Source organism: Parasteatoda tepidariorum, chromosome 11, assembly GCF_982258835.1.
Source record: "Parasteatoda tepidariorum strain Cologne lab strain chromosome 11, Ptep-v5.0, whole genome shotgun sequence".
Taxonomy (NCBI): domain Eukaryota; kingdom Metazoa; phylum Arthropoda; class Arachnida; order Araneae; family Theridiidae; genus Parasteatoda; species Parasteatoda tepidariorum.
In genome coordinates this window covers 28,083,876-28,111,184 of record NC_141765.1, presented here as the reverse complement: position 1 = coordinate 28,111,184, position 27,309 = coordinate 28,083,876, and the positions used below count along the sequence as shown (strand labels likewise).

The 27,309-nt window shown below is 26.7% G+C and overlaps 1 protein-coding gene across 5 annotated transcripts in view; it reads left to right on the top strand.

The window, feature by feature from the left end:
* Positions 1-27,309, top strand: part of LOC107447338 (rho guanine nucleotide exchange factor 10-like protein) — a 53,658-nt gene that overhangs the window by 11,983 nt on the left and 14,366 nt on the right. For all 5 annotated transcript variants that reach the window (XM_043039063.3, XM_043039064.3, XM_016062215.4 and 2 more), the window contains 10 exons: positions 6,025-6,245; positions 8,261-8,354; positions 12,926-13,029; positions 13,155-13,232; positions 14,726-14,905; positions 18,855-18,971; positions 22,810-22,902; positions 24,149-24,370; positions 26,334-26,425; positions 26,507-26,667. In XM_043039063.3, coding sequence (XP_042894997.1) covers positions 6,025-6,245; positions 8,261-8,354; positions 12,926-13,029; positions 13,155-13,232; positions 14,726-14,905; positions 18,855-18,971; positions 22,810-22,902; positions 24,149-24,370; positions 26,334-26,425; positions 26,507-26,667 — 1,362 coding nt within the window. The remainder of the gene's footprint in view (positions 1-6,024; positions 6,246-8,260; positions 8,355-12,925; positions 13,030-13,154; positions 13,233-14,725; positions 14,906-18,854; positions 18,972-22,809; positions 22,903-24,148; positions 24,371-26,333; positions 26,426-26,506; positions 26,668-27,309) is intronic.

Sequence of the window (27,309 nt, the reverse complement as noted above, 5' to 3'; positions counted from 1 at the left end):
CAAAAACTTTATCCCACAAAAGTCATCATACACTTTTAAAGAAAAAACTCAGTCTATTAGTAATCTATTTTTTCGTTAAATTAACATTTAGTGGAGTTTCCTTTAGCATCTACAATAGCTTTTAAAGGTTGAAAATACGTGTAACTAGTTTTTTTTTTGTCAGGTGAAATTCGCGCAAATTATTTTTAAAATTTTTACAGAAACTTTTACAACACTCAATTGCAAATTTATGAATTTTTCCACAAAATTTATAATTTTAATATCTGATTTGAAGTCCTTCTTTTAAGCATTTTATCACATATTGCACAGTTCAATTGAATACAGTAAACTAATTTAACATTCATTACTGATTTACCTCTTATGAAGACAAATAATCAAATTTGGTCTATTTTATTACGACTACAAGTCATTTTTAAATGATAAAATAAAATATTACGGAGTTAACAAGCAAAAATTAAAATATAATTTTGCTATTATAGGTTTGATACTAAATTGCTAATAAAGAAATGAAAAATAATTAAATAAAAAAAGCAATTGACGATAATTTTAATTCTGAGATCCAAAACATTTAAATGTACGATGACTTTTGTGGGGTAACATTTTTGTTACTATTTGATTAAAAAATTAACTTTTGCTTTGTTTTTAAAATATTCCGTGCATTTTTGCTAAGAATAGATTATACATCTTATTATCAAATACCCATTGTGCAATATTCATTTTAATTATTGAATTTTTATTACCTATTTCAATATAAGTTATAAGTGAATGAGCACTTTTGGGAGCCACTGTAATTATTAAAAATTATTGATATATAATCACCTGAAACTGTTTTCTTTTCCTTAATGAAAATATATTAAACAATACTTATCCAAGGTTTTATTGGCTATTCTGATTTTGTCATTTTGTAGGTACACTTTGAGCAAATACTACTTAAAGTAACACATTAAATTCAATAAAAACAATTAGAATTATTCAATAAAAACAATATATTCTGCAAGCTAAACATATTATTTTCTCCACGTCTTAATTTTTTAAAAATTAATGTTGTACCAGAACATTAAAAAATAATGAAAAAATATCTTGTAAGAAATTTTTTTTTTTTTCAAGATATGTTTAAAAAAATGACATTTTGAATAAGATATTTTATAATACAGACACTTTTCTTGTACACATCCTACACTTTATAAGAAAAAAGGAAAAAAACACAAACCTGGAAATTTTAAGATTTTTACCTGGAAAACCTGGAAAAATCAGGGAAATTTGAAATCTGTTTTGAGTGGCCACCCTGAAGAATTCAGCATTCCAGTTTGAAATAGTTTTTTCCCTAGCTGCATATTTCCAGTCTGACAGCGGGACAGATATAGAAAGATCAATATCAAGGCAAGTCACGTCTTTGTTTAACTGGTCTGCTCTATCATTGGCGACTTTTTGAAGTTTGCCTCTCACCTTTGACCCCCTTAGTAAATTTAAGACGGCTAACTACAGCTACCTGGCTAAAACTCAGGGGAGGGAGGAATTTCAAGCATCAATATTGGCTTTTAAGCACAACTTTTAAAGCATTTTCCAGCTTTTTCCGAATTATTTATGTATTCAATTACTTAATATAATTGAATACATTAATTGAAACTGGGCTATGAAAAGAAAAAAACTTTACTTTTTTATACAGATGTATTCACAGTATATATAAAAATGCAAGATATTGGAAAAGGACCTAATACCTGTTGTTTACATATATTTATCACTTACCTTTGTACAGTTTTAAAAAGCGATAGAAATTTTTTTGTTAGTTAGTGTGCAGGGTGAGTCTAAATTATTTGTATTAAATAAGAGTTGTGATGGTACTCATTGAGATAAACGATGTTTACAATGGAACATGGGTCACATTCCACAATAAGAGGCTGAAAAGAGTAGAATCTTAGCAGACCTGTGATTTGACCATCTTACTCACAGCATTCCACTGTTCCCATTCTGGACTTTTTCTTCTGCAGGCATATGAAATCTTAAGTATATGAAAGCATGTCGAGTCTGTTGAAGCTCTTGTCACAAGAATTGCTGCTACAGACAGAATTAGCACAGCACCAGTAATCTTTTCCTTTTTCCCAGGGGCTGTGGCAACAGTTGTCACATCTGTAGTTCGGGTCCTGTTAGGGGCTTGTGACACTTTCAGCTTAAGAATGGGAGTAGAAATCTTCTCGACAGTTAAGAGAGAATATTAAAATACAAATACATTGTAATACGTTTTATTGTTGTAGTCGCTGCGGGAGGTCTCACCTTCTTTAAGATTAAGGGAGAATAGTTTCATTGCATTTCCTACATACTTTTGAGCATATATTCCAAGTTAGGGTATTCAGATGTTTGTTTGCTATTTTTCTTTTCTTTTTATTTTTTTATATATTTTTTTAGTCAATAGCAATTTCAATTATACATAAAAAATATCAAGTAATTATAATAGAGAAGCGTTCTTGAAAGTAAATAATAAAAAAAAAAGTTTTAGGTTTTGTTTGCTATTTTTGTTATCTATGTAGAGTTATAATATATATATATATATACGTAATTCTTTTAAACTTTTTCTGCTACTTAACCATTTATCTGTGGCAAATTTCCCCCTTTTTTTTTCTCTTATGCTTTTTGAAAACATAAATTTATTAATTCATAAGTTTTAAGTCAATTTTGAAATAAAAGCAATAAGTGAGCTGTTGAAAATTATCAATGACTATATTTCAAGAATATAAATACAAAAAGAATAATTTCTATAATCTGTTCTACACAGCAACAAGATGTATTTTTTTTATGAAATTTGGTTCAAAAGGAAAATGACATGATAATTTGAATCTAAATGTGATATATGAATCATTTGCAACTGAAGCAAAGTAATTAAAGTTTTTGTGCTTTATGCGGTAGAAGATTAATTTTAAAGTTGAAAATCCTTTGAAAATCGGAAGACTTATTACATTCTAACAAAGATATTAAGTAAGAAAATACTAAGTGGCATGTTATAAATTTAGAAATAGGCTAAAACATTTAATTTTTTTAAGGGAGTGATTTTAACTGCCACATGCTAATTAGAAAATTAAAATTAAAATTGCTGTATAATTTTTTTTAATGATTAAAAATGTTATTTATGTTAATTTTTTTTTTAAATCACACAAAATACAAAATTTACAATATCTTATTTTATTGCATTGACTGTGCTTACTTGAGAATGGGTCAGTCAAATGAGCCAGGAGTTATGACAGAATTATCTTCATTTTCCCCACTTTTTTTTTTTTGTTTTATTAAGAATAATAATGGAAACATAAGACTGGTAAATAAAGTGAAAAAACTATTTTTCATTTATTGAAGTGACCGGTATTTTTTCTAAGTTTAAAAGATTTATCATTCAAAAAATGAAAACTAAAATCGAAGAGTACATTAAAATAATTACTATTTGAAGTTTTAAAAAAAAATTTCTTGTATCAGCGACTACTATAACTCAGACTTATTGTAAAACAATGACAAGTCACATTTTAAATTGCTTAAAATTTATTTTATAATAAATATGTGGTTAAAAGACTTAAGATTTTTGAAGAAATAAAACGTTAAATGTTTAACAAATTTACTAAAATTGCAAATGTTAATTGAAGTATATTAAATAGTTATTATTATAGAGACTAATAATTATAATTATTAAAACTTTGTATTATATTATATACTAGAACTTTATAATTTAATTTATTTTTGGGTGAAATCGGAATAATTTGCTAATTGATATAACAGCAGAAAAAAAAGCTGTTTCTCTTATTTCTTTCATTTTTTTATTTATTTTTGGCATAAATATATGTATGAACATTAATATGTTTGATCAATATTCTGTATTGATAAATCTTAAAACAACAAAACAATTAAGAAAAGTGTTAAATAGTGCTAATGGATGTATCCACAAACCTGTGTAAATTGCTATAACTCAGACCAGCTAGATCATTTAGAAAGTCGATAAGGGAAATGGTTTTTTTTCTTTTTCTGTCTTTTACGCTGAATCTAATGCAACCACCGAAGAAGATTTCCCTCTCTTTTTCAAATTATGCAAAAGTGTGGGGAACCTTCTCTTGTTTCTCTCCCACTATCCCTAACTATGATGGTCTAAGAAGTAGCTATCAGAGTTAAGAAAAACAGTGGGATGTTTAGATTGTTTCACACTTGTCACCTACTTTGTTTTTATGATCAGCGGAAACCTAACCGCGTAAAGAGTTGCTCAATAGACCTAGATTTCTTCCTATTGAGCCCTCGTGAAAAGGTTAAGAGTGTGCACCAGTTATTAGTATATCTGTGTGAACTGTGCAATGATATGTGGGGCTGCCACTTTGAGCAGTTGTGAGTTTGCACCAGTTATTTCTATATCTGTGTGAACTGTGCAATGATATGTGGGGCTGCTACTTTGAGCAGTTGTGAGTTTTTTCTCTGATCAATCTATCAGATTGTGCAACTTTTGGTATCATCCATTTGCCTTCTTAACTTTGTTAAAAGCTTATGTTGAAATTCTAATTATAATATTTTATGCCTCTCATAGTGGAATGCAACCCTATGTTCCATAGTAAATATTGCTATGGTAACTATTGCATGGTGATATTGGTACTACCACCCCTCTTATTTTGTAAAGACAATTAAGACTCTTGTAATAAGCTTGTTAAAAAAATGTAATTTTTTTATTACTTCAGGAGGTAAGTGTTTGCAAATTATCTTAATAATTATTCATTTTACTGATATCAATCAATAATTAAAAAAAAAAAAAAAACGTCTGATTTAAATTTTTGCCACCCTGTTTTTTACTGTATGTTTCATTTTATTCTTCTGCCTGGAGTTTTATTTATTAATTTTTTTAAATATGAACATTTTTACTTTAAAATCACTGTTTTGTTTTTAATACTTTTATTTTATATTTTTTAAAGCTTATGCCGTGAAAAAAAGCCAGATTAAAAAATTTACTTTAGTGAAAAACTAGATATGCATTATATCCGTTTTTAGATTATTAGATTATGTTTTTAGATTATTTTCTTTAATTGCTTAAAAAAGGAATCTCTGGATATTTAAAGTGAACTTGTGACTCAGAAATCAGAAAAATGTTTTAAATACCCATTAAAAATTTTATTGAAATTTTATGATAGTGTTTTCAATCAAAATTTTATTGTAATTTTTTAATTTTTCAATTTATAACTATTAGTTAGTATACAATCTATTGAGATCTTAATACTAAGGTTAGTTTATGCAAATTTGTTGGAAATTAGACTTCTACGATCAACTTATTCCTTTGTTAATTACTGTTATAAAAAAAATTTATGATTTTTAAAAGTTCAAGTTTTTCCACCAAATGATTTGGAATATTATTAGCACAAAAATTATTTTGTAAAATTTGTGAAGTCAGTCACACATACTTAAATGCATTAAAAAAGAGATCCCATTGCATAGGACCTGAGATGACTGCTGACATACTATATATATAATGCATAATTTCAATGAAAAGGTTAGAAATACAACACGCAGCTACACATTTTTTTACATTCTACAAATTAGTAAATTAGAGCCAACTGATATCATAATGTGTGGTCACTAAATTTGATTGAAAAAATGGAAGTAGATTTTAATATTTTCAAATGTGATTTTGTGCAGTGTAGAGTTATGCTTTATGGATTGTTTACACAAAAACAAAGGTTATGAAAGCCAATTATTTTTAATTTGTAGGTTTATTGATCCATATTCATTAAGATTGATACAGACCTTTGATTCACTCTTTTCACCTTATTATTAATATTGCTACATTTACATTACCTTTTTATTTTTTTCATTCTGATCACTATTGATGGTAGTATTAAAAATAGGATAACTCTAGCCTCATTATTAAATGTTAGTATTTTAAAATGATTAATTTACTAATATTCAAACAGGTGAATACATAAAATTTATTTTTTGTTGATAAGTATAAAAAGAAAACTCTAGGACAGTATGAACTATTAAGGATATATTACTAAGAACATTTTTAAATTTTAATAGGTTTAGCTACACCTGAAGACAATATATATGAAGAAGTAGATTTGCATCAAACCGATGAAGAGTTTTCAAATGCGGGCTGTTGGATTGATTCTGAAGTTTCTGCTGATCAGTATATAAGCTCTGGTAGTGAAGATGCAGAAGAAGAAACTGGAGCAGTTAAACTTGCTGCTCGTTTTATGGGTAAAAAGAAAAAAAGTTCAAAGAAAGGCAAAGAAAATGAGGTATATGCACTAATTAATTAAATTTAATTAAAATTCTTTGTCAATAATTTTTTTTTCAAAAATACCATGTGTCCCACAGAGACTGATCATAAAGACACCCAATAAACACTGAAGTAAGGCACCTCTGGCTGCAGCCAGTGAGTGGGTATAAAACCACTTTGATCAGCCTGTGAAGGGACCAAAGGTGTGCAGTATCAGTCCTTGTTAAACTGTTCTACCATTTCTGAGTCTACCTGTCATCAGGCTACCTGTGAGGGGGAGAGGGGCACTATCTCCTCTCTGAAAGACGAAAAATGTGATGTTATGTTTTCAGTTCATTTTCAGGGATGTTTCCCAGATCGCAGTCAGTAGCCCATTGTGCAGTTCTCGTACGATGTAAATAAAGTATTACTATTAAAATACCATGCAACAATCATATTTTTTGAATTGAACATTTTTTAAATAAATGCATTATATAGGTAATATTTATTAAATTTTGCATTTTTTTGCATTGGATATTCTGTTTTAGATTAATTTGCTTTTGTTTAAAATCTGTCTTAAAATTTCAAGTGTTTTTAAAGCTAGATTTTTTTGCACCAATTTTTTTTTTCTTTCCTTTAAATGAAACTATTATTTTCTTAAAATAATAATAATAAAAAAATTATTGGCGTTTTGCAAAAAGTTTTAATTTTTTTTATTGTTCTAATTTATAAAATCTGCACCTGCAGAGTCTTAAAAAAAATTCTGATAAATTTTTTTTTAAAATTTTATTTATTGTAAATTTGCAATTATAGTTATTGTTTTGTTACATATCATTTAAAAAAACGCAGCACCTTTAATTTCTCTTGAAACTTCATTTTACTGACACAGAAAATTGTTTCAAATATGTTATGAACAAATTTAATTTAACATATACAGCTAGCTACAGTAAAACTTTGATTATTTGACAATTGATCATGTGACCCTTGAGTTATCTTACACCTCTTTTTTGCATGTTTAAAGTGTTCATACACAGGATTCATCATTATTAGAGCTGATGTTACCCAAACGCTGTTTTACTTTTAGTCCATGTGCCGTTTAAGCCCACATTGAATACAGGTATAGTCAACTGCTGTTGTGTCAAAGATTCCAAAATTTGGTTGTTAGAAAACATTAAACAGGAAAAAATTGACTTATGATTTTTTTTTCCTTTTCATGATATTGTATCATTATTTAAGAAATATAAAACACAAGTAAGAGTTTTTATAAAAAATTTTTGTAGTGGCTAATTATTTTGAGTATTTACTCATAATTTATTTATTATATACTTAGAATAATGTTTTTATTTTTTATTTTATAATATTGTGTTTTCTATTAATATTAATGCTTTTTTAATGCTTAGAATATAAAAAAAAGCTAACCATTTTCTACAGAATTTTAACTGTTATTGTTACAATCCCTTTCTTAATCAAGGTTTAAAACCTTTTCAAAAATTATTTTTGAGATTTTTTTGTTTAAAAAAAGTTCTACTTTGCATTTATTATTCTTTTAAAAATTTTTGTGTAAAAAGTATTGGCATTTAATGCATTCAAAATTATTCCTGATGTTTTTTCTTATTTATTCATTATAGTTTGTATAGTCTCTGTGCTTTTTTTAATGTGTGGAATTTTGTTTAATTGCTGTTAGCTCACTTGTAATTACCAAGGTTGGACTCAGGATGTTGGGTCCCATAGATTTATTTTAACTTAAAGCTAAATGTTTCATATTTTTATTAATACGTAATTAAATCTGGGGAATTCTTACAGTAAAATTGTGGAACATTCCAAAAATTTATAAGCATATATATGAGAAATTTAAAAGCATTTCAGTACTTGTAATGAATTTGAACCAGGCCCTTAACTATCTTGGGCCCAGAACAATTTGCCCTGTCTCTTCCCCCTGTGAGTATGACCTCGGCAGTTACTTTGAGATGTTGAATAATACTTTCATTTAGACATCAATACAGTTTGATCCACATGCACATCTGTTATGCAGTTTTAAATCTTATTTTGTTTCAGAGAGCTACTGGAGGCTTTACTAGGTGGTTTTCGACTCGAAAAAAAGAATATGTGCTAGATAAGTGTTCTAACAAACTGAACAGACATTCCCAAGGTATGGAAATATAATTCAATAGAATTTGGCTACATTAATTTTTTTTCATTAATTTTTATTATCTTTATTTTATCACTCTTATATTTTCAATAAATTTTTATGTGTTATTTATTTTTTCCTATATTTTTTTCACTTTGTTTTTTAAATACAGTAGGAAACCGATTATCCGGAATGATCGGGACCATCGATATTCCGGATAACTGATTTTTCCGGTTTTCTGAATCGCTACAAAAAGCCGTTTTTTTATTGTTAAACCCAACTAAAAAAAAAAAAAATTTGGAAATAATCTTAAAAAGAAGAAAACACGATGAAGTAATACACTAATGATTATTTCTAAAATGATGGTAAGGTAAACATCTTTCAAGAAAGAAAGAAAAATCCTAAAATCTTATGAGAAAAAAAAACATTTTTTGAAAAAAATTACGGGAAAATGTATTGAATTTCGTTCCGGTTTTTTGGTTTTCCGGTTTTCTGATTTCCGGATAACGGGTTCTGTACTGTACTTCTCAATTTCAAACATTTTGTTTTCTTATTTTAAGAATTTTAAATGAATTATTCTCTTGGAAATATTTATATAGAAATATTTTATGTGAAGAGGAAATTTATATCAAAATTTATTAAAAAAATTTTCCTGAAACTTAAGACGCACATATATAACCTGTCCTCACTACGGTTTTTATCCCTGATTTTTATAGTTACATTTAAAAAATCTTTAATTGGTAACAAAAATATCATCCCTAATGTCGTTGTAAAATTTGTCTGTTACGTTTTATTTACAATGTGAAATCTGTAGACTAATTATAGCAATTGGAAAATAAATTCTGTTAGAATGTGTATTGTATGTACTTTGAACTTGAAAGTATGTACTTTGTACTTGAATATGTGTAATTTAGAATGTATATATGTTTGAACCAAAATTGAACCAGTTTAATTGTCGAAGTATATAAATACTATGTCGAAGTTAATATCTACTCTGTTATTATTTTGCATGTATCAGTTCCACAGTATTTTACATTAAATATATTTTTTCTGGCCTTTAAAATGCAATTAAAGGTGCTTGTATTTTCCCTTATTTTTTTATATAAAACTTTTGAGATATATTTATTTTATATTATATATTCAAATCACATTGTTAATTTTCATAAGCAGTACAAAAAACACATTTTTGGAAAGACTGGAAAACCAATAATATTTGTAGAACTTGGGATTTTTGGGAAAATTTGGGAATTTGGATGGTAAAGTTTAGCTATTTACCAGTTTAGATCAAGGGGTGATCTATGGAATATAGTGAAAAGTCCTGTATCTAGAATTTTCCAGACTTCGGTAAGTGCAGAAAATAGATTTTCGGGAATAACAGGTCTTTAAGGTAATCAATCGTCAAAACAAGCATTATTCAATGAAAAATAACAAATCAACAATAATCAATGTCTATTTCATACAATGTTTTCTTATATGTTAAATTAATAAATAAATATAAGTGAGGAGAAGATAATTTGAATAAGAACATGTTTCTTTCGTGAATAAAGACAAGTTTTCCTCTTTTTTTTCTTTTCTCATTTGATGTAAAGAATTAGCTAGAAAGATAATTGGATTAAAATAACGTTAAAAAGAAGACCCCAATTTCTAAAAGTAAATTAATCTAATTTAATAAAGAAGAAAAAAATGAAACAGGGAACAGAATTGAGTTGATTTTGCTATTAAAAAAAATTATAATTTTAAGGGAAACAAAGCCTGTCTGCTTTTTGTTCTTTTAAGCACTTTTAATATTCAGCTTCATGTAATATTCACAGTTTATTATTTTCACCAAAGTTTGCTTTTCATTAACTGCTCTCGTCTTTTCGAAGCGGAATTAATATTTAGGTATTGGAGCAGTAAGAAGAAATAAAATTTTCTATTTTTTCCAGATGTTTTGTAAACGTTTCTGGTAAAAAAGAGGTCCATATATGGCACTTTATACTGAATGACAAGTGCAAATTAAAATATAAATAGTGCATTAATAGTGCAATAATAGTGCCAAATAAACAACTTGCAGCAGAATTTTAATCACAATGATTTTCACTGCATTTTTTTCTTAATTTAATACTTCACCTAATTAAACATGCAATTATTCATTAAGGATGAATTTTAAATCCAATATAACACATGGATCAATAAGTTCCGAGACTAACCCAGAGATGGCGCTCGTAGTAAACCAGTAACCAGGTCTTTCTAGAGTACTAACCTTTGCTTGAAACGTGTCAAAAGTTTAAGTCGATTGGACCAGAAACAGCTGAGTTATCAAGGTTGGAGTAAAGTCGTTTTGTAGTTTGTTTAAAAAATGGAAAAAACAGAGTTTCGTGTTCTGATAAAACATTGTTTTTTAATATGTAAAAACACCGTGCAAGCGAAACAATGGATTGACAAATGTTACCCGGACTCTTGTCCATCGAAAGCAACGATTTGTCGGTGGTTTGCCGAGTTTAAATGTGGTCGTACCGACACAAATGACACGGAACGCTCGGGTAGACCTGTGGAAGCCGTTACACTGGAAAATGTGAGTGAAGTGTCAAAAATTATAATGAAAGATCGTAAAGTGAAGCTCCGTGAGATTGCTGAGATGACACAGATATCATATGGAAGTGTATTTACTATCCTTCATGAAAAATTGAGCATGAAAAAGGTTTTTTCCAAGTGGGTGCCGCGATTGCTTTCGATGGAGCAAAAACAGCAACAAGTCGATGATTCAGAAAGCTGTTTATCGCTATTTACACACACACACACTATTTGCACATGCAGAGAAAAAAAATCCTTTTTCACCAAGACAATGCACCCTGCCACAAGTTGATGAAAACAATGGCAAAATTGAACGAATTGGGCTTTGATCTGCTTCCCCACCCCCCATACTCGCCAGATTTAGCCCCCAGTGACTACTGGCTCTTTGCTGATCTTAAAAAAGTGCTCCAGGGAAAAAGATTTGGCTCAAATGAGGAGGTCATCACTGAAACTGAAGCTTATTTTAAAGCGAAAGATAATTTTTTTTATAAACATGGTATTGAAAAATTGGAAAAGCGTTGGAACGATTGTATCACCCTAAAAGGTGATTATGTTGATGAATAAAAAAAAATTTTGCAAAAAAAATTTTGTTTTCATTGTTAGTCTTGGGACTTATTGATCCATGTGTTATATATATATATATGCACACACACACTCACACTGTATACAATTATTTTTAAAAATAACTGAATGTTATTTTATTGAAAAAATATACACATTTCGCAGAATAGATGCTTTTTATGAAAAGTTTCTACTATTTCCACTGAAAGATGCAGATGCATTGATTTAATTGCCAGTTTAAAATGTTGGGTATTGAAACCTAGTTTATTCTTAATCTCTTTTTTTTTTGTTAACTTTTCTGTAAGAAAGTTCTTCTGGAGTGGCATAAATTATAGCCAAATAAATAAGAGTATAAAATGCATTTCATTAATTGAAAAAAAAAAATTTCTGAGGAGACATCTCTAAATGCTATGTAAAATCTATTAAAAAACAAATTGAAGCATATCACGTCTTTAAGTAGAAATCAACGTATTTCTTTTCTCTTATTCTCTTTACTGATTTATTGGGCTTTCCTTTTATGCAAATAAGTTATTAAAAATTTTATTTTCTACGTATATTTTTTCTTTACAGATGGTGCAATGTTAATATGTATTAACAGAAATTTAAAATATTTAATCTTTTTAACATCTAATTCTAATTTTAAAAAAAATCTTAGATTACATATTTATAATCTTGTAAGATATTTACAAGTCCTTAATTTCTTTTAGCAGTTTTATTTCAATTATGCAGCTGCTTTAATTTTTCCATGAAGTGAAACTGCTTAAATTTTTGGCAAGAAAATTTATTATGGTATTTTATAAAATATTAATGTTTTATTTAAATATAAATTGCATTAATTATTGTAGGAAAGATTACAAATGTAAAATAATAACATTGCAATAAATATTCACTACTGATGAATAAAATGAGAGACAAAAACTTAAAAATATAAATGTAAAACTCCTAGGAATTTTTAGAATTTCTTTCTTTACTAACCCGGTAATGCATTCGAATGTTTCTATCCTTTGCAACTCTACTTTTTCACTCATTTAGGATAGAAATACACCAGCAACAGTAGTTTTTGATAAGCATTTACAAATTTCATTTTCAATATTGGAGTTTCTACGTGGAAACAATTTAAGATATGTTCTTCTATTAAAAGTTTTTGATAACTTGTAACTTTTTTTAGAACTAAATTTTACATAAGAGATTGCTAGCAGCCTTTGAGTTTAAGGGATGTTAGTTATTGAATCAATTTTGAATCATTTTTCTATTTTTTATAATATTTAAATTAAAACTATTTAACATAATATTTTTAAATAGCAATTTAATCTAAAACTTTTAAATAACTTAAGTATTTATGTTTTTATATTTTCATTTAGATTACACAAGAATAGTTTGTTTCTTTTAGATATTTTAATTACTTAAAAAAATTATGCAATTAATTACTTTCTTGCATAAATTTAATTTTCAAAATAATAATATGAAATTTTTAACAGTTCTGTATGCTGATGAAGATGGATATGTTGATGTCAAAATCCCCAAAAAGCAACGTCCTCCTCTATCTCTACCACCAGTTCCACCAAATTTAAGCCCTGAAAAAGTAATTAGTCATGTTCTCTTCAAAGAGTTTCTTGTGTCGAAATTTTAGTTATAGCTGCTCCTAATAAATTTATCACTTTTTTTCATATAGAATTCAATCTTAAAGTATTATTATTTCTTTTTCAGTTAAAGAGAAGATATATTGTCGGAAGTATAGTTGACAGTGAAAACTCCTATTTAAATTCTATGCAGAGGCTTATAAGAGTAATTATCACTATTTTCAATTATGTAAAATTTTAACTAAAAGTTATTGTTTTGCTTTAATTGTGTATTTTAAATTACTATTTTATCAATTAATATTTTATTTTAAATGAAAATATTGAATTATTTAAAACTTTTTTGTATTTTGAAACTGTCAGGTTTTACTATTATGTTAAATCTTACAGTTAGAATCATACCTTGTTTTTATATATTTATTAAAGATGCATAATAATACAAATACTGTATAATACTATATGAGACAAGCTTACTGTGTGATAACAGAATAACAGTTTTACATATTAACTGCTCATATACTAATCATATGTACAAATTTTGGTTTACCTATAAACTCCTTTTCTCCATTTATTTAAAACCATTTTTTAGTGCGTTTACAAAATTACATTTATTGTGTTCAGCAGTGTGATGTTATAATCGATCTTCAAGCTTGGCATTTCCAATCAAAATTTACTTCCCCCCCTTTTTTTAACATTTCTAAAATTATATAAGCTACAGCAAAAAATCAGATATTTCTGTTACTTCAGTCATAAATCTTTTTTTTAAATTTTTTATTGAAATGTTTTTTTTTTTGGTTAATGGCGGGCACTTGGGTCTATTTCCCATTGACCTCAAAAATGCCAGAACTGCTACTCTCTTCTCGTTACCCAGTGAGCACCTATGGCCAAGCCACGGCGGTGGAGCAGTGTCGCCCACGTCACGCAACCACAAGCTCGTCTATAGGGCGGGTCACATTCACACAATCTCACAGAAGAAAGGACATAGAACACGGAGAGAGAGAAAGAAACATCCATGCCCTGAGCGGGATTTGAACCCGCAACCATCGACTCCGCAGTCAGGCACGCTAACCACTCAGCCACCTGGTCGGCTCAGTCATAAATCTAAACTAATTAATTTCTCCTCTTTCATTCTAAAACAGTAATTGTGAAGTCATTAATATTATAAAAAAGGATTTGTAATATGATTCAGAATATTCTTAATGATCTCATCAATTTTTGGAAGGAAAAAGTCAGAAATTCTGGTCACGTAAAATGGAAAAAAGTTCTTATGGGATAATGAAAATGAAATATACTTTATGAGATACTCATGTTCAGTATCTTGCTCTTAAGGATTCTTACATGTGTTATATGTGCATAGAATTTGACTGGAAATCAAAATTTAATTTACATAAAAAAAATCCTGTTTATAAGTGATTGTATTTTTAAAAACATAAGAGAGGGAGCCCATTTTAAAGTATCGTAAGCATATATATTTTTTAAATGTAGGAATAAAATTATGTGTAATAAATTTTGTTTCAATTTGTATTAGTCATTTTTAGTGTACTTTTTTTTTAGCTCCAATTATCATTTTGCTTAGAAATAAAGATTTGTCAGTAACATATTGCTACTATTAAAATATTTCTTTTGTAATAAATTCATTAATGTAATTAAAACTAACATCTTTTATTCTTGTAATATTCACACTCGAATTTTTTCTATTAGGATTATAAACATCCATTGGAAAATGCCCCTTCTCCAATTGTCAGTGCCAATAAAATTAGTGTAATGTTCCACAGAGTTGAGCAAATTTTGCAGTGTCATAACATTTTTGGAATTGCTTTAACTCAATGTATTCGCCAATGGGATCAAGAAGAAAAAATTGGAGATGTATTTGTTGCCTCTGTAAGTAACTTTTGTTGCATCAAATAATGTCTTTTTTTTGTTGGTATTTTTACTATCTCAATCATTAAATGTATTTTATTTTTCATTTTTAATACTCTAAGCTTAATTTCAATCAAACAAAGAGTTGGATTATACTCAAACTGAATGTAGTATTTAGTAATAATTTTTGATGTCAGTAATAATTCTAGTGTTTTTGGTCCACTTCAATTAATCTGTATATTCTTTCGATGTTCGTAGTTATTCTTTATAGGATTCTGATATCTTCAGGGCTGCCAACATTATATGCTTTTTGGGAAAATTTGCTCTAGCAGTAGCTAAGTTTATATTTTAATGTAGAATTCTTTGTTTTGTAAATTGAATTAAAAGCTATTTTCCATCCAACCACTTGTAAAAGATTCAAAAGTTCATATGAAACACCATTTAGTGCCAGCTCTTTCGTGGTGAGTCTTTTAAAATGTGTGCAAAATTACCAAAAATTCTGAAAGCTTTAATTTTTAGTTGTCTACCACTCAATAAAATATTTGCTGTCAACTATTATGCAAGAAGCACATAATAGTTGACAGCCTTGTATCTTTCATTATAACATACTGAGTTTTTAACTCTAAACCTACCGGAGAGGTCAAATTTTATGACTTTTATTAAAATTGTTAAATTTTATATTTTCATTTTTCTTGAAGTAACTGCACCATCTTTTCTGTAATATATAGCTACTTTATTGCTCAATCTCTCTCTCTCATTTCTTTCGTTTTTCCTGATGATTATATGTGCTCTATGATTATCTATTGTGAGTTGTCTTTTGACTTCTGGAAAATATGTGAAATTTTATAAAATTATTTGCACTAAAATCTTAAACTTACTACTAATTTTAAGCTTTTCAAGAAAATGTCATCTGATAGTGCTTAGAAACATCCTATGCATCTATGTACAGTTTTATGCTGGGTACAGAGGGCTGACTGGTGGTGGTAACCCGTGAAGCAAAATAACAATCATTCAAATTCAAACACAGGCTCTATGAGCAGCATTACAAATATTTGCGATGTATCAGTTCTATTTGTTATAATTTGATAGGCTACAAACTTTGGGTAATAAATAAATAAAAATAGTGTGTTCCAATTTTTGTATTTTTTTATTAGTGGTCTATTCAAATACAAATTAAAAATTTTGCTCTAAAATGTCAATGTAAAAGAAATTGTTGGAAGAAATCAAAAATAGAGGAAGAAAATTGTGGTAGTGAGGGTGGTATGTATGATCTATTGGACACTGACTCTAAGCTATTCGACACAAATAATGAGGAAGAAAATATCGTGAATATATGCATAGCAATTGAAAAAGAATAAAATTGTTCTCTACTTCTGAAGATAAATGTGAAGCAAATGATCAAAATATTCAAACTTCAATGGACATAGACATGGAAGATCCCTGCTTCATACTATTTTCAGAAAAATATTGGCCAATGAAAAATACAAAATGCTATATTATGAAGATGCATTTCTTTGTTACGTGACATTTAGAAGTGCATTTTCGTTGATACATGACCAACGAGTTATGGATCGTATAAAAATGTGTATAGAATCAGAAGCATAACAAGTTTTAGGATCCGAATGGAGTCGTTGTTAACTTCTGCAGATTTAGATGCTTTTATTGCAATTTTATATGCATGTAGTGCTTATGAAACAAGAAATTTGAATGTTTCATATTTATGGACTAAGAATTATGGTTCTGTATTGTTTGCAGGAATAATAAGCAGAAATTGTTTTACAGAAATTCTGCAATTTATCAGTTTTGCTGTAATTGCTGCCAGCGTTTATAGACTTACAAATCTGCTCTCATCTCAAAGGTAGGGAATATATTTATAGAAAATATTTAAAAAAAGGCCACAAACTAGATGCAAACATTACTAAAGATGAACAGCTATTTGGGACAAAAGCAAGATGCAGATTTACACAATATATACCCAACAGACCTGATAAGTTCAGAATCAAATTGTGGTTAGCATCTGACATTGAGAATATATTGTGAATAGGTTTCCGTATATTTTGAAAATATGAGATTAGACTATCAGCAGTATCATTTAGTGAATTCGCTATTCTCGAACTCTGGAATCATTTACAGGGTGCGGAAGAAATTTAACCACCAATAATTTTTTTACTATATCTTTAGCAATAAATCTTCTATCAAAAAGAAAGGTCTTAGTAGGAACTAATAGAGTGAATAAGAAGGAATTACCAAAACCTACCAAACACAATGACAACAAAACAAACGAAATGACAAAAGGAAAGACAATGTAGCATGCTGTTCAACGCAGCTTTACAAATCAACTAATTGTACTCTGACAATTAACAAAGTTATTCAAAAAAAGTTCTCTTATCTAAGTTAGGACTTTAAATTTGTAAACAGCGCTAAATTTATACTTAAAACTATTGCTTTTTATAATAACATTAAATTTGGCATTGATATAACATATCAAATAACTTGGAAATTACAGCAAAAATTTTAAATCTCATATATGGTCTGTCCAATGTATTTTTCAACATTCTGGATTTAGCCGCTATCAATGCTTGGATTTTGTGTAAGCAAACAAGAGAAAGAGTATAGTTAATTTTTTTTTTATTTCAGTTGGCAGCGGAACTTGCCACCGAAAATTGAAATTTACAGGAACAAGAAACGAAAGGCATGGAGGAAATTTCAGCAGATTTCATTAAAATTTCAGAAAGATAAAAAACTTATCAAATTGGGGGTTGTGAAAATAATTAAATAAAATCATAAACATTTGTTTTACATGTAAAAATTATATTTGTGGAAGAAAGTACGATAATTAATAAATTTTATTTTAATTTGAATAACAATATCAGTATAAATTACTGGAGTAACATAAAAATTTTTTAGTCTCTAATGTTTTAGCCTGAAAAATAATTGTTTTTTAATTATTACATAATTATTTTATTTTTTGTTGCCTAATTGTATTCTACTTATAATAAACTGGAAAAGGATATTGCGTCCATTTGAAACGTGGTCATTTGTCTGCCATCAGTAGAAATAAATACATATAAAGTGCTAGTATGTTTAGTATTAAATGCAGAAGTTATTTTAACTATAAACTTCAATTTTTGTTGAAGTGTCAAAAATTAAGATGTAAACAAAATAATTTTTGCAAATGATCGAAATCATCAGAATTTTTTTAAATGCGTAACCTTTTATTTTGCAGATGTAATTTTAAGCAGATTTTACTCATACAATTTTAAAATTCAAATAAACTTAATTTTGCAAAAACATTTTGCCAATATTAAACCACTTTATTTTCATCGTCTTTAGAAAATCAATAAATGTTTCAGCTTTGAGCTCTGTATATTGAATTTAAGGTTGTGCATTTATTGTCACTTATATGTTGATATATGAAGAAATCTTAATGTTTCAATATTCAGCTACTTATCTAGTGATTTTAAGTTGTTTTCCTACTAATAGTTTTGGTAGTACATAATTGCTCTCTGTTTATGGTAGTTCTTATTTTAACATTTAAAATTAGCTTTAGTTACTTATTTTCCAGCACATGGTTGAATCTTTAATCATAATCATGTAAAAATTAATTCTGCAGTTAACTTTTGATGTTTAATTGTAATTTGTGAATAAAAGAATGTAATTTATTTCAAATGATCTCTTTAAAATTTTATAATGTGTTATTTTTCATTAATCATTTAGCTTATAATGTCTTCTATACCCCTCATTTAAATATTTTACCAAATAAACTTTTTTTGGATTTACTTGATTAAAATTAGTCATAAAATAATAATTGAAATTGAAATACTCAACTTGCTAATAACTGTAAAATATTTTATAAGTTTTTAATATTAATTATTAATTTATCTAATTGATAAAACTGAGTGTGTTTGATTTATTCTTGAAATTTTATATTTTTAATTTTGTATAATGGAAACCATAATTTATTTTTCAGTTTTCAAAAGTAATGGTTCTGGACATATACAGTGATTTCATTAACAATTTTTCTTTGGCTATGGAAACTGCGAAGCAAGCTTCAAAAAATAAATCTGCATTTGCAGATTTCTTGAAGGTAATTTATATGGAATTACCATACATTTTATTTTAATTCATTTCTGTATGTAACAGCAGCTCATTATGCAATTGTGACTGCTTCAAGTATTCTATTTAAGTAGAAAAATATTTTGGGTTATATATACAAAAATAATTATGATATTCTACTTGAAACTTAAATATTTTTTGTTTACTGTATTCATATACATCACATTTATTTCAGAGTTATATATATATTTTACAATACATTATTTGCATGTAATATTATTAACTGAACTTTTTTTTTAACTGAACATATTTTGTTAACTGAAATAACTTTAAAAGAAATTCTCTTTGTAATGACTCATTAATTTAAAAAACACAAAAGAGAGTATATTCATTTTTTGTAAAAGCATCTTAAACGTTAAAAAATAGATGAATAAACAAAGCTTTTTATGTACTTTATTCTTTTCTTTTATTAAAAATTTGAGTGATATACTACCCACAATATTAACAAACTGAAACACTTTTGATAAGTTGAAATTGAACAGCTTTAATTTGGTATTGTGTGTTTTATCGTCATGCCTTTGCTTTCAATTTTTTTACAGTATGTAAAGTTACTGGTTATTTTAACAATATTATTAATTTTTTAATGTATTTTTGTGTTTGTTGAATAAATACTTCAATTTCGTTAATAAAACTCCTATAGTTAAAATTCCATATAGTTTTGTTAATAAAATACCTATTTATGCGTGATTATTGTTGGACTATTTAGTTATACACTTTTTTCCAAATTAGGTTGATTAGAAATTAGAACTTCTAAGAATTTTTTTTTCTGTTTTAGAGTGTTAAAATTAACATATAAGTTTTGGTGCCCCAATTGTGCAACCAATGACATGATTGCTGCAATTGTGCACAAGCCTTTCTTACTCCCCCGAGAAGTTAGTTGCCATTGCAGGGTTGGCATGGTATTTACCATGTGAAGTTTTTAGCAGTATTTACCATGGTTTTACCATCTTGGAAAAAACCTGTGTTTCCCATGGCTTTTACCGTGTATAAAATTAATCATTTTCAAAATGGAATATGAATAAAAAGGCAGTGTTTTTAAGTGATGACTGCTTATTTCGACAAAAAGGACACATTTTTTGAGATTAAATGGCAGGCCGTCCTTAAAAAAAACGCTTATGGAGAACACTGCTATTACATTTAGATAAATGTTTAGTTAAGTAAATTATAACTTCTTTATTGGTTTTTCTTCTAACTCTTTTTTTTTTTAAAGAATATTCTGCACGAAAATTGTTTTGATTATGTCTAGTGTATTTATTTTATTTATTTGTTTTATTTATTATTACCTCCTAATTTTCTGTTTAAACGACTATAAGGCATGTTAGATATTTTTTAAAATGTTTATCATATATTGATTTATAAATTAATCTAACTTTTGGCCAAAATAAAAAATTTGTGTATTTAATATATTTTCAGTGGATTTGATAATGATATGGTCAGTCTTTATAATTACATATTTATACTGATTTCTAATGTATACACCATTCATAATCATTTTTGTTGTTCCTTTGGTTTTTGAAATCTTCATACATAAAAAATTATTTTTTAATTAATTTGAACAAATAATTATTTTGGAAAATTTAGATCTTAAAAATGCACATACTTACTGAAATAAGTAAAATAATATTTTTTCCTAATCTATATTCTATATAATTCCTTATCTATTCTAATCTAAAAATAAATGTCAAAAGATAGGTAAGATGAATCCTTATTTTACTATATCCTTATCACTACTGTAGATTTTTTATTTTTCTAATTATTCTTTCATAAAAAAAGAAAGAAAAGAATTATTGTTAATATTGTTTAAGTCTTTTTAATAAAATTTCAAAATTTTGCTTATTTCAGCTTCACGGTTATTGGTTATTTCGGTATATAAATGCAGCTGTAATAAAGTTATGGTATACAATGGTATACAATAATGTAATTTATAACTTATGCCAAAATTAGAACTTAAAGACTATCCATTAATTATGCACAATTAGTTTGAAACTTGCATTTTACTTACAGTATTCATTTTTTCAGAATTTGATTCTTTAAAGATTTTATAGAGAAAAAAAAACTAAATTAACAATATTATAACTGAAAATTTCGAAAATGAGAAATTCAGTGGCCATTAACTATTATTATTTTCAGGCAATTCTTCCACAAATTTTGTGGGATGGAATTTTACAGTTTCAAAATTTGTGATTTCGTTCCCCCATTGTGATTGATTTCTAATTAATGATTGAATAATCGCAAAATGTTTTAATGGAAAACTTATTAAAAATCTATAAAAATATTTTTGTGCTATAGCATTTATTTACGCACAGTATTTTTGATTTGAAATTTTTGATACCATACTTACTAATTAAATAAAAAAAGGTTTGAACAAAAAAATTGGATTGAGGGCTGATTGACTCTTTTAGGGCAACTTCATGCTTTATCTTTCTTTTTTAAAAATAAATGTGTCCAATTTGATAATGAAACTTTTTGAAAACAGTTTGTTTAGTTCAAATTTTTAAAAGAATTAAGCCCAATTAATAATGAAACTTCTAAAGAAATCATTATTTTTTAATAAAATAATAATTTTTTTCTACCTTAATACAATAACAATGCTTTTTTCAGTTCTATGTATTTTTTATACATTGCCTATAAATATAATCTCTCTATATTAAAAGAAACTACCTTTGTTTCAGAAATGTTTTGCTGCACGCCTTTATTACTCTCATGCAAAATCTATTAGAGGAAAATATATTGAATTTTTATATTTTTGGAGAAATAGTTAAGGGGAAAAAATGATACAAAAACAAAAGAAAATATTACAAAAGTGATATTAATGAGGTTATTAGTTGTCTAATTTTTTTTTGTGTCAAAAAGAAGTTTTTTTGAGTCATGCATTTTAGTTTAGGGAAAACTAGTAGTAGGGGAATTAAGTTGTTTTGCAGCTACAGCCATAAATTCTTATATTTTAAAATGAGCACATGTGTCATAATAACATTTTAGGTTAGCTTAGGAGTAATTAAAGAGTTTATTTATTTCTTTTTTTGTTTTATGTGTTTTTTTTTTGCTAAAGTTTGCAATTTAAAGAAAAGAATCACAAAAAAATTATTTATTTTTGCAACCATCTATTCTTTTGAAGAGAAAAGATCTTAGCCTTTAATTTAAAATGTTATAATGAATTGTTAACGAATGTTTGTTTCTTTAATGAATGTTTTGTTAAGAAATTAGCTATGGATTTCTTAAGTTATCAAGTTGGTTTTTCAGCTTTTTTTTTAAAAAAAAATCATTTTTTATAATTTTGAAGGATCATGAAAAAGCCATATCTTCCATTTAAAAAAAAAAAAAATTTTTAATTAGTGTCTCTATATCAATATTTATGTGAACTAATATGGTGAGATTTTTAAAATTTCAGCTTTTCTTTGTGTGTTTCCTCTAATATTTCTTTTTCTCCCTTTTCAGTGACTTTCTACATATGGCAACATTTCTCTATTTCATTAGAAAGGAAGAATGAAATTTAATGGTTAAAATATAAAATTCATACCATATAATGAGTAGAGGACATTTATTAAAAAAAAGTTCTGCATTAAAAAGGAAATATTTTTTAAAAACATCTGGTCCCCATTTTTACATTCCGTTTGAAACCTTGTGATTTCCAATTTTTTTTATAAAAATTCCTGCATATTGATTTGAAAAATTCTTCATTCACAATGTCCTTATAGTTGGTATGGTCTCAAGTGTGTATGTACATATAAATATTGCTAAATTAGATAATACTCACAAGCAGATTGATGTTTTGGCTGAAAATTTTAATAATTTTTTATTTATATTCTTAGGTTAAACAAATTAATAGTACTGATAGATTATCATTCTTTGGTCTAATGGTGAAACCTGTTCAAAGATTTCCTCAGTTTATATTGATGCTACAGGTAAATACTTTTACTCTCTTACTTGAAAAAAAAAATAAAATAGAAATTTATTTGGAAAGTCATCTTTATAAAATTTGGTATTGCTTGTTTTGTTGTGTTATACTTTTTCATAATGTTTTTAAAGGAAAAATAATTTATTTTCAAAAATCTGTTAGTATGTACTAGTTGTAAATCCCTCATCTTCATATTTGTAAAATATCCATGAAAATGGCACGTGACTATGGTATGTGTAAAGAGTGTATGAGAATGAGTGGAAAACAAAAAAGACAATTGCAAAATGAGGTATTAAAATGTTGTTTAGAAAGTTATTAAGTTTGGGAACAGTTGCCAAGCTATAATTTTTCGAGAAAAACAAGTGTTGAACTAGTTTTCAAAAGAAATTTTTCCAAAAATTCCTGAAAAAATAGGTTTTTGCTATTTTTGTTACCTAAGATATTTTTGTATTCTTAAAATTTGGTTTCCTGAGAATGTTATGCTAGCAGTTGGTTTCATTGGCTGAAAACAACTATGTTGCAGAAAACAAATCTATTGCTAATTATTCAGATTCTGAAGTTATGTTATAGGATAAAATTTATTTAATTATTTTATCTGTGTCATTTACAAAATTATCAGAAAATCAAAATTAGCAAATAAAGATGAATCTGTTAATCAGAATTAATGTATTTTATAAAACTTTAAAAAGTTCTCTTTGGACATGTTTTAAAAGTTCCGTTAGTGCTAAGAAAGGAAATTATATTTAATTTTTTTATATTCTTTCTGTGTAGAAATTTAGTATTTGCAAACGCATATTTTTCATTAAATAATAAGGATTTAAGTTTTAGCTATATTAGCTGTGCTTCATTTTCCTTAATCTTTTGCTACTTTGAGTTTCAACGTTTTTCATTTCCTCCTCTGATTTAAGAGTAGTTTGTTTGATTATTTAAGTTTTCTGTATCTCACTTCATTTACCTCACATATAAAAATATAGCATTGAAGACCTGTATTTCGTTTGAAGATGTGCCATCCGTTTGAAAAATTAAATAAGCCTTATAGAATATTTGGATAATTTCAATGCTGTATCATTAAAAAAGTAAAAGCTTAACAATTATTCGACATAGCTGGTGTTTTATAAGACATTTGTTATAGGTACTTTGAAGGGTTTATAAACAGGTCTTAACCATATAAAGTGCTTTAATTTATAGCATTTAGCTGTTTGATTTTGACTTTTTACATTATTTAATTATTTTTATTCATATATTTATTGTAGGATTTGTTAAAATATTCACCTCCTGGTCATCATGATCGCATGTCACTTCAACTTGCTCTAACACAACTTGAATCACTTGCTGAAACTTTAAATGAAAGGAAGCGGGAAGCTGAACAACATCATGCTGTTCGGGAAGTTCTCAAACATTTTGGAAAGTTCTCCTTTAAATCTTCTGCTGACAGAAATCATTTCTTGCTAAGACAAGATGATGTGTTACAACTTGTTAGTATTAAGATCATCCATTTTATGTTCCATCTTATTTTGTTTTATATTATTTTTTAATTTATAAATATTTATTCCACGTAATAATAATTCCAGCTTTTATGTCTAAGAACTGTCTAACATAAAATTTTTAATGGACTTATGGGTTTAAAAGAAAAAGCAGCTGTTGTTGCCACCACCATATATATCATTGGCTCAAAATTGTAAAGTTCAAGCCTCCATAGTCTCCTTCGTCAACAACTATCTGTTGAAGAGGCTATTTTACTTTATCAACAAAATAATATTATTATTTCTTCTTTATTTTCAAAGTTATGATGTAACAAAATAAGGAAGTGTTCTGTTACTTTCTAATGCGAAGGGTAAACTTAGATAGTTCATCAACAAAATTTTAAATAGGAGAAAAAGAACATTAAGCATTTAATCTATCTTCAAACATTGTCTTCCATATCCTAAAAGAAGCAGAAAAAATTTGTCAAAAAATATTTGTAGGCCTAAATATAATGATTTTTGGAGTGTTACTTAAGTAATTTTAAGTTGGCTTTAATGATAATGATTTAATGTTCAAACCTTTTTCTTTTTTAAAAATATATGCAATGTCTTTTTTAGCAAAATAAATAAGCAAATAAATAAAATAAAAATATTCTTTTCTCTTGTATAGTTGAATTTTTGTCAATCTGGACAAATTAACTTTTTTTGTTCTTTCCCTTTACTATAAATCCTTTAAAAAAATTTATATTGATAAGTTGATTTTAAAAAATAGTAGTTGGAATCCTTAATTAGTTCCTTAGATAATAGTTTTGTTTGTATTGCTTCAAATGCTTAGTGACTGTGGGTTGTACACTAAGAATTTGAAGGAATTGCTTGTATTAAATTAAAAGAAGTGATAGAGTATTCTTAGGTATAAAATTGATGCTTTTTTTATCTCATAAACATAATAGTTTGTATAATTTAAATTTAAGAAAAAAATTTATTGCAGACATTGTTCTATCAATTTTCGCCCTAATCCTCACATAATCAAAACAAGAGGTTAAAAATAGGCGAAAGTTGTTTTATATTTTAGCCGATTTGCAAAGCAAAATAAATGAATGAATAGCTGTAATTGTTTTAACAATTCAGAACTGTTTTCAGCAATTGTTTAGAAACTTATTTTTATGCAAATAAATTTTTAAAAAAAAAAAAAAAACCATATTAAATTAAAATTTTTATTATTGATGATTATATTATGAATTTATTGACTTGCTATTATCCTATAATTAAATAGAAATGGGATTTCTATATTGACGTAATTCAATAGTTAACATACACAATAAATGTTCATTAATGTCTTGTTGTATCATTTTGAAACAGTACAATAATACAAAAGTGAAAAAAAGAAGTACAGCAGCGATTTCATGAAGCTCAAACTGGCAATAACTTGTCTTTTAACATCTTAACAAAATTTAAGCTATTACTTCTTAGGATTTTGAATCTTCATCTGGGGAAAAACATCATAATTTGCTAAAAAGTATTTTTACTCATATTAATTTTAATTAAATAGTACTCATAATTACTTATTATTAATTTTAATTAAATAGTACTAATTAAAGAACATGTCTTAAGTATGCGTCATTCTCAAAAAGTTTAGATTCATTATGTGGTAACTAGAATGCTTTTTTGCTCATTGAATGTTGAATATAATCACAATAAAATTATTTTATTATTATTCTATATTTTTTAATCTGAAATCTTAAAAATTAAGTAAATAAATTGCCAATATTTTTGATGTTTTTATTACTTATTACTAATTTTGTGTAAATATAAACTTAGTGTGAGCATGTGTTGAATCTATAACGATTTTCTAAAAACAGTTTCGTTTTAGTCTTTTTAAATTATGAAATATATTATTTAAAATTCGTACGATGCTTATGAAACTAGTGAGTTCATATGTTTCTAATATTTTATTTATTGTTTGGCATGTTTACAGCAGTTAGATCAAAATGGGCTTGTAGTGAAGTCTAAGGAAAGGAGACTTTTCCTTTTAAATGACCTTTTATTATCTGTTGCTGTTTCATCTCGGTATGTATATTTCACATTTAATGATACAATAGTTTTGCTATCGGTAATAACTGTACTGATATTTTCTTAATATTTTTTAAGGAATAGTGATAATCTCTCAAATGTCGAAAGGTTAAATCTCAAATGGGCAGTTCCTCTTCAAGAAGTAGATATCTATGATGATTTAAACATGTCTGCTAAAACTTTAAAAATGTTTTACAGCAAAAGTAAATTTGCAAATCATAATGCTGATGGTGAATCAGGTATTTTTTTTCTTTGAAATTTTTTTTCCAAATACTTTTTAAAGCAAAATATAAAGATTTAATTTATGATAAAAATTTTGTTCTTTAAAATTAATCAATTTAATTTTATTTTTTAAATATTTGATTATTTATAAGAGGAACAAGTTGTTAAGATACTTTTAGTTGTAGGAAATATTTTTCTTTTTTTAAAAGAAGCTGAAGTGATTGTTTTACTGTGTTATGAATGTATGTTTAAATATATTAAATGGTAAGTGTTATAGTTTATCACTCATTTATATATTTCTAATGAAAAATGTTGAAATAAATCAAATTAGGAGAGTGTTATTCTTGTCTAAACTCATGAATGATTTTTTTTCAATAGTAAAAATTTTATGTTTTAGTGTTATAAGTTCATTAAAATATCAAATAGTGATTACTAAGTAATACAAAAGAAAATTTACTTTTAATTTACTGGTACGTCAAAATTTTTTTGTGCATTCCCTTTATATTTTAATTATTTATTATGTGACAATTATTTATATTTTTTTCTTTTTTTGAATCCTTTTTGGTCAAACAGATTTTTACCATTAAAAACTGGTTTAAATGCTTTCCTTTACAAAAACATTTCATTTGTTTCAATTTTCATTTTCTTGACAAATTTTT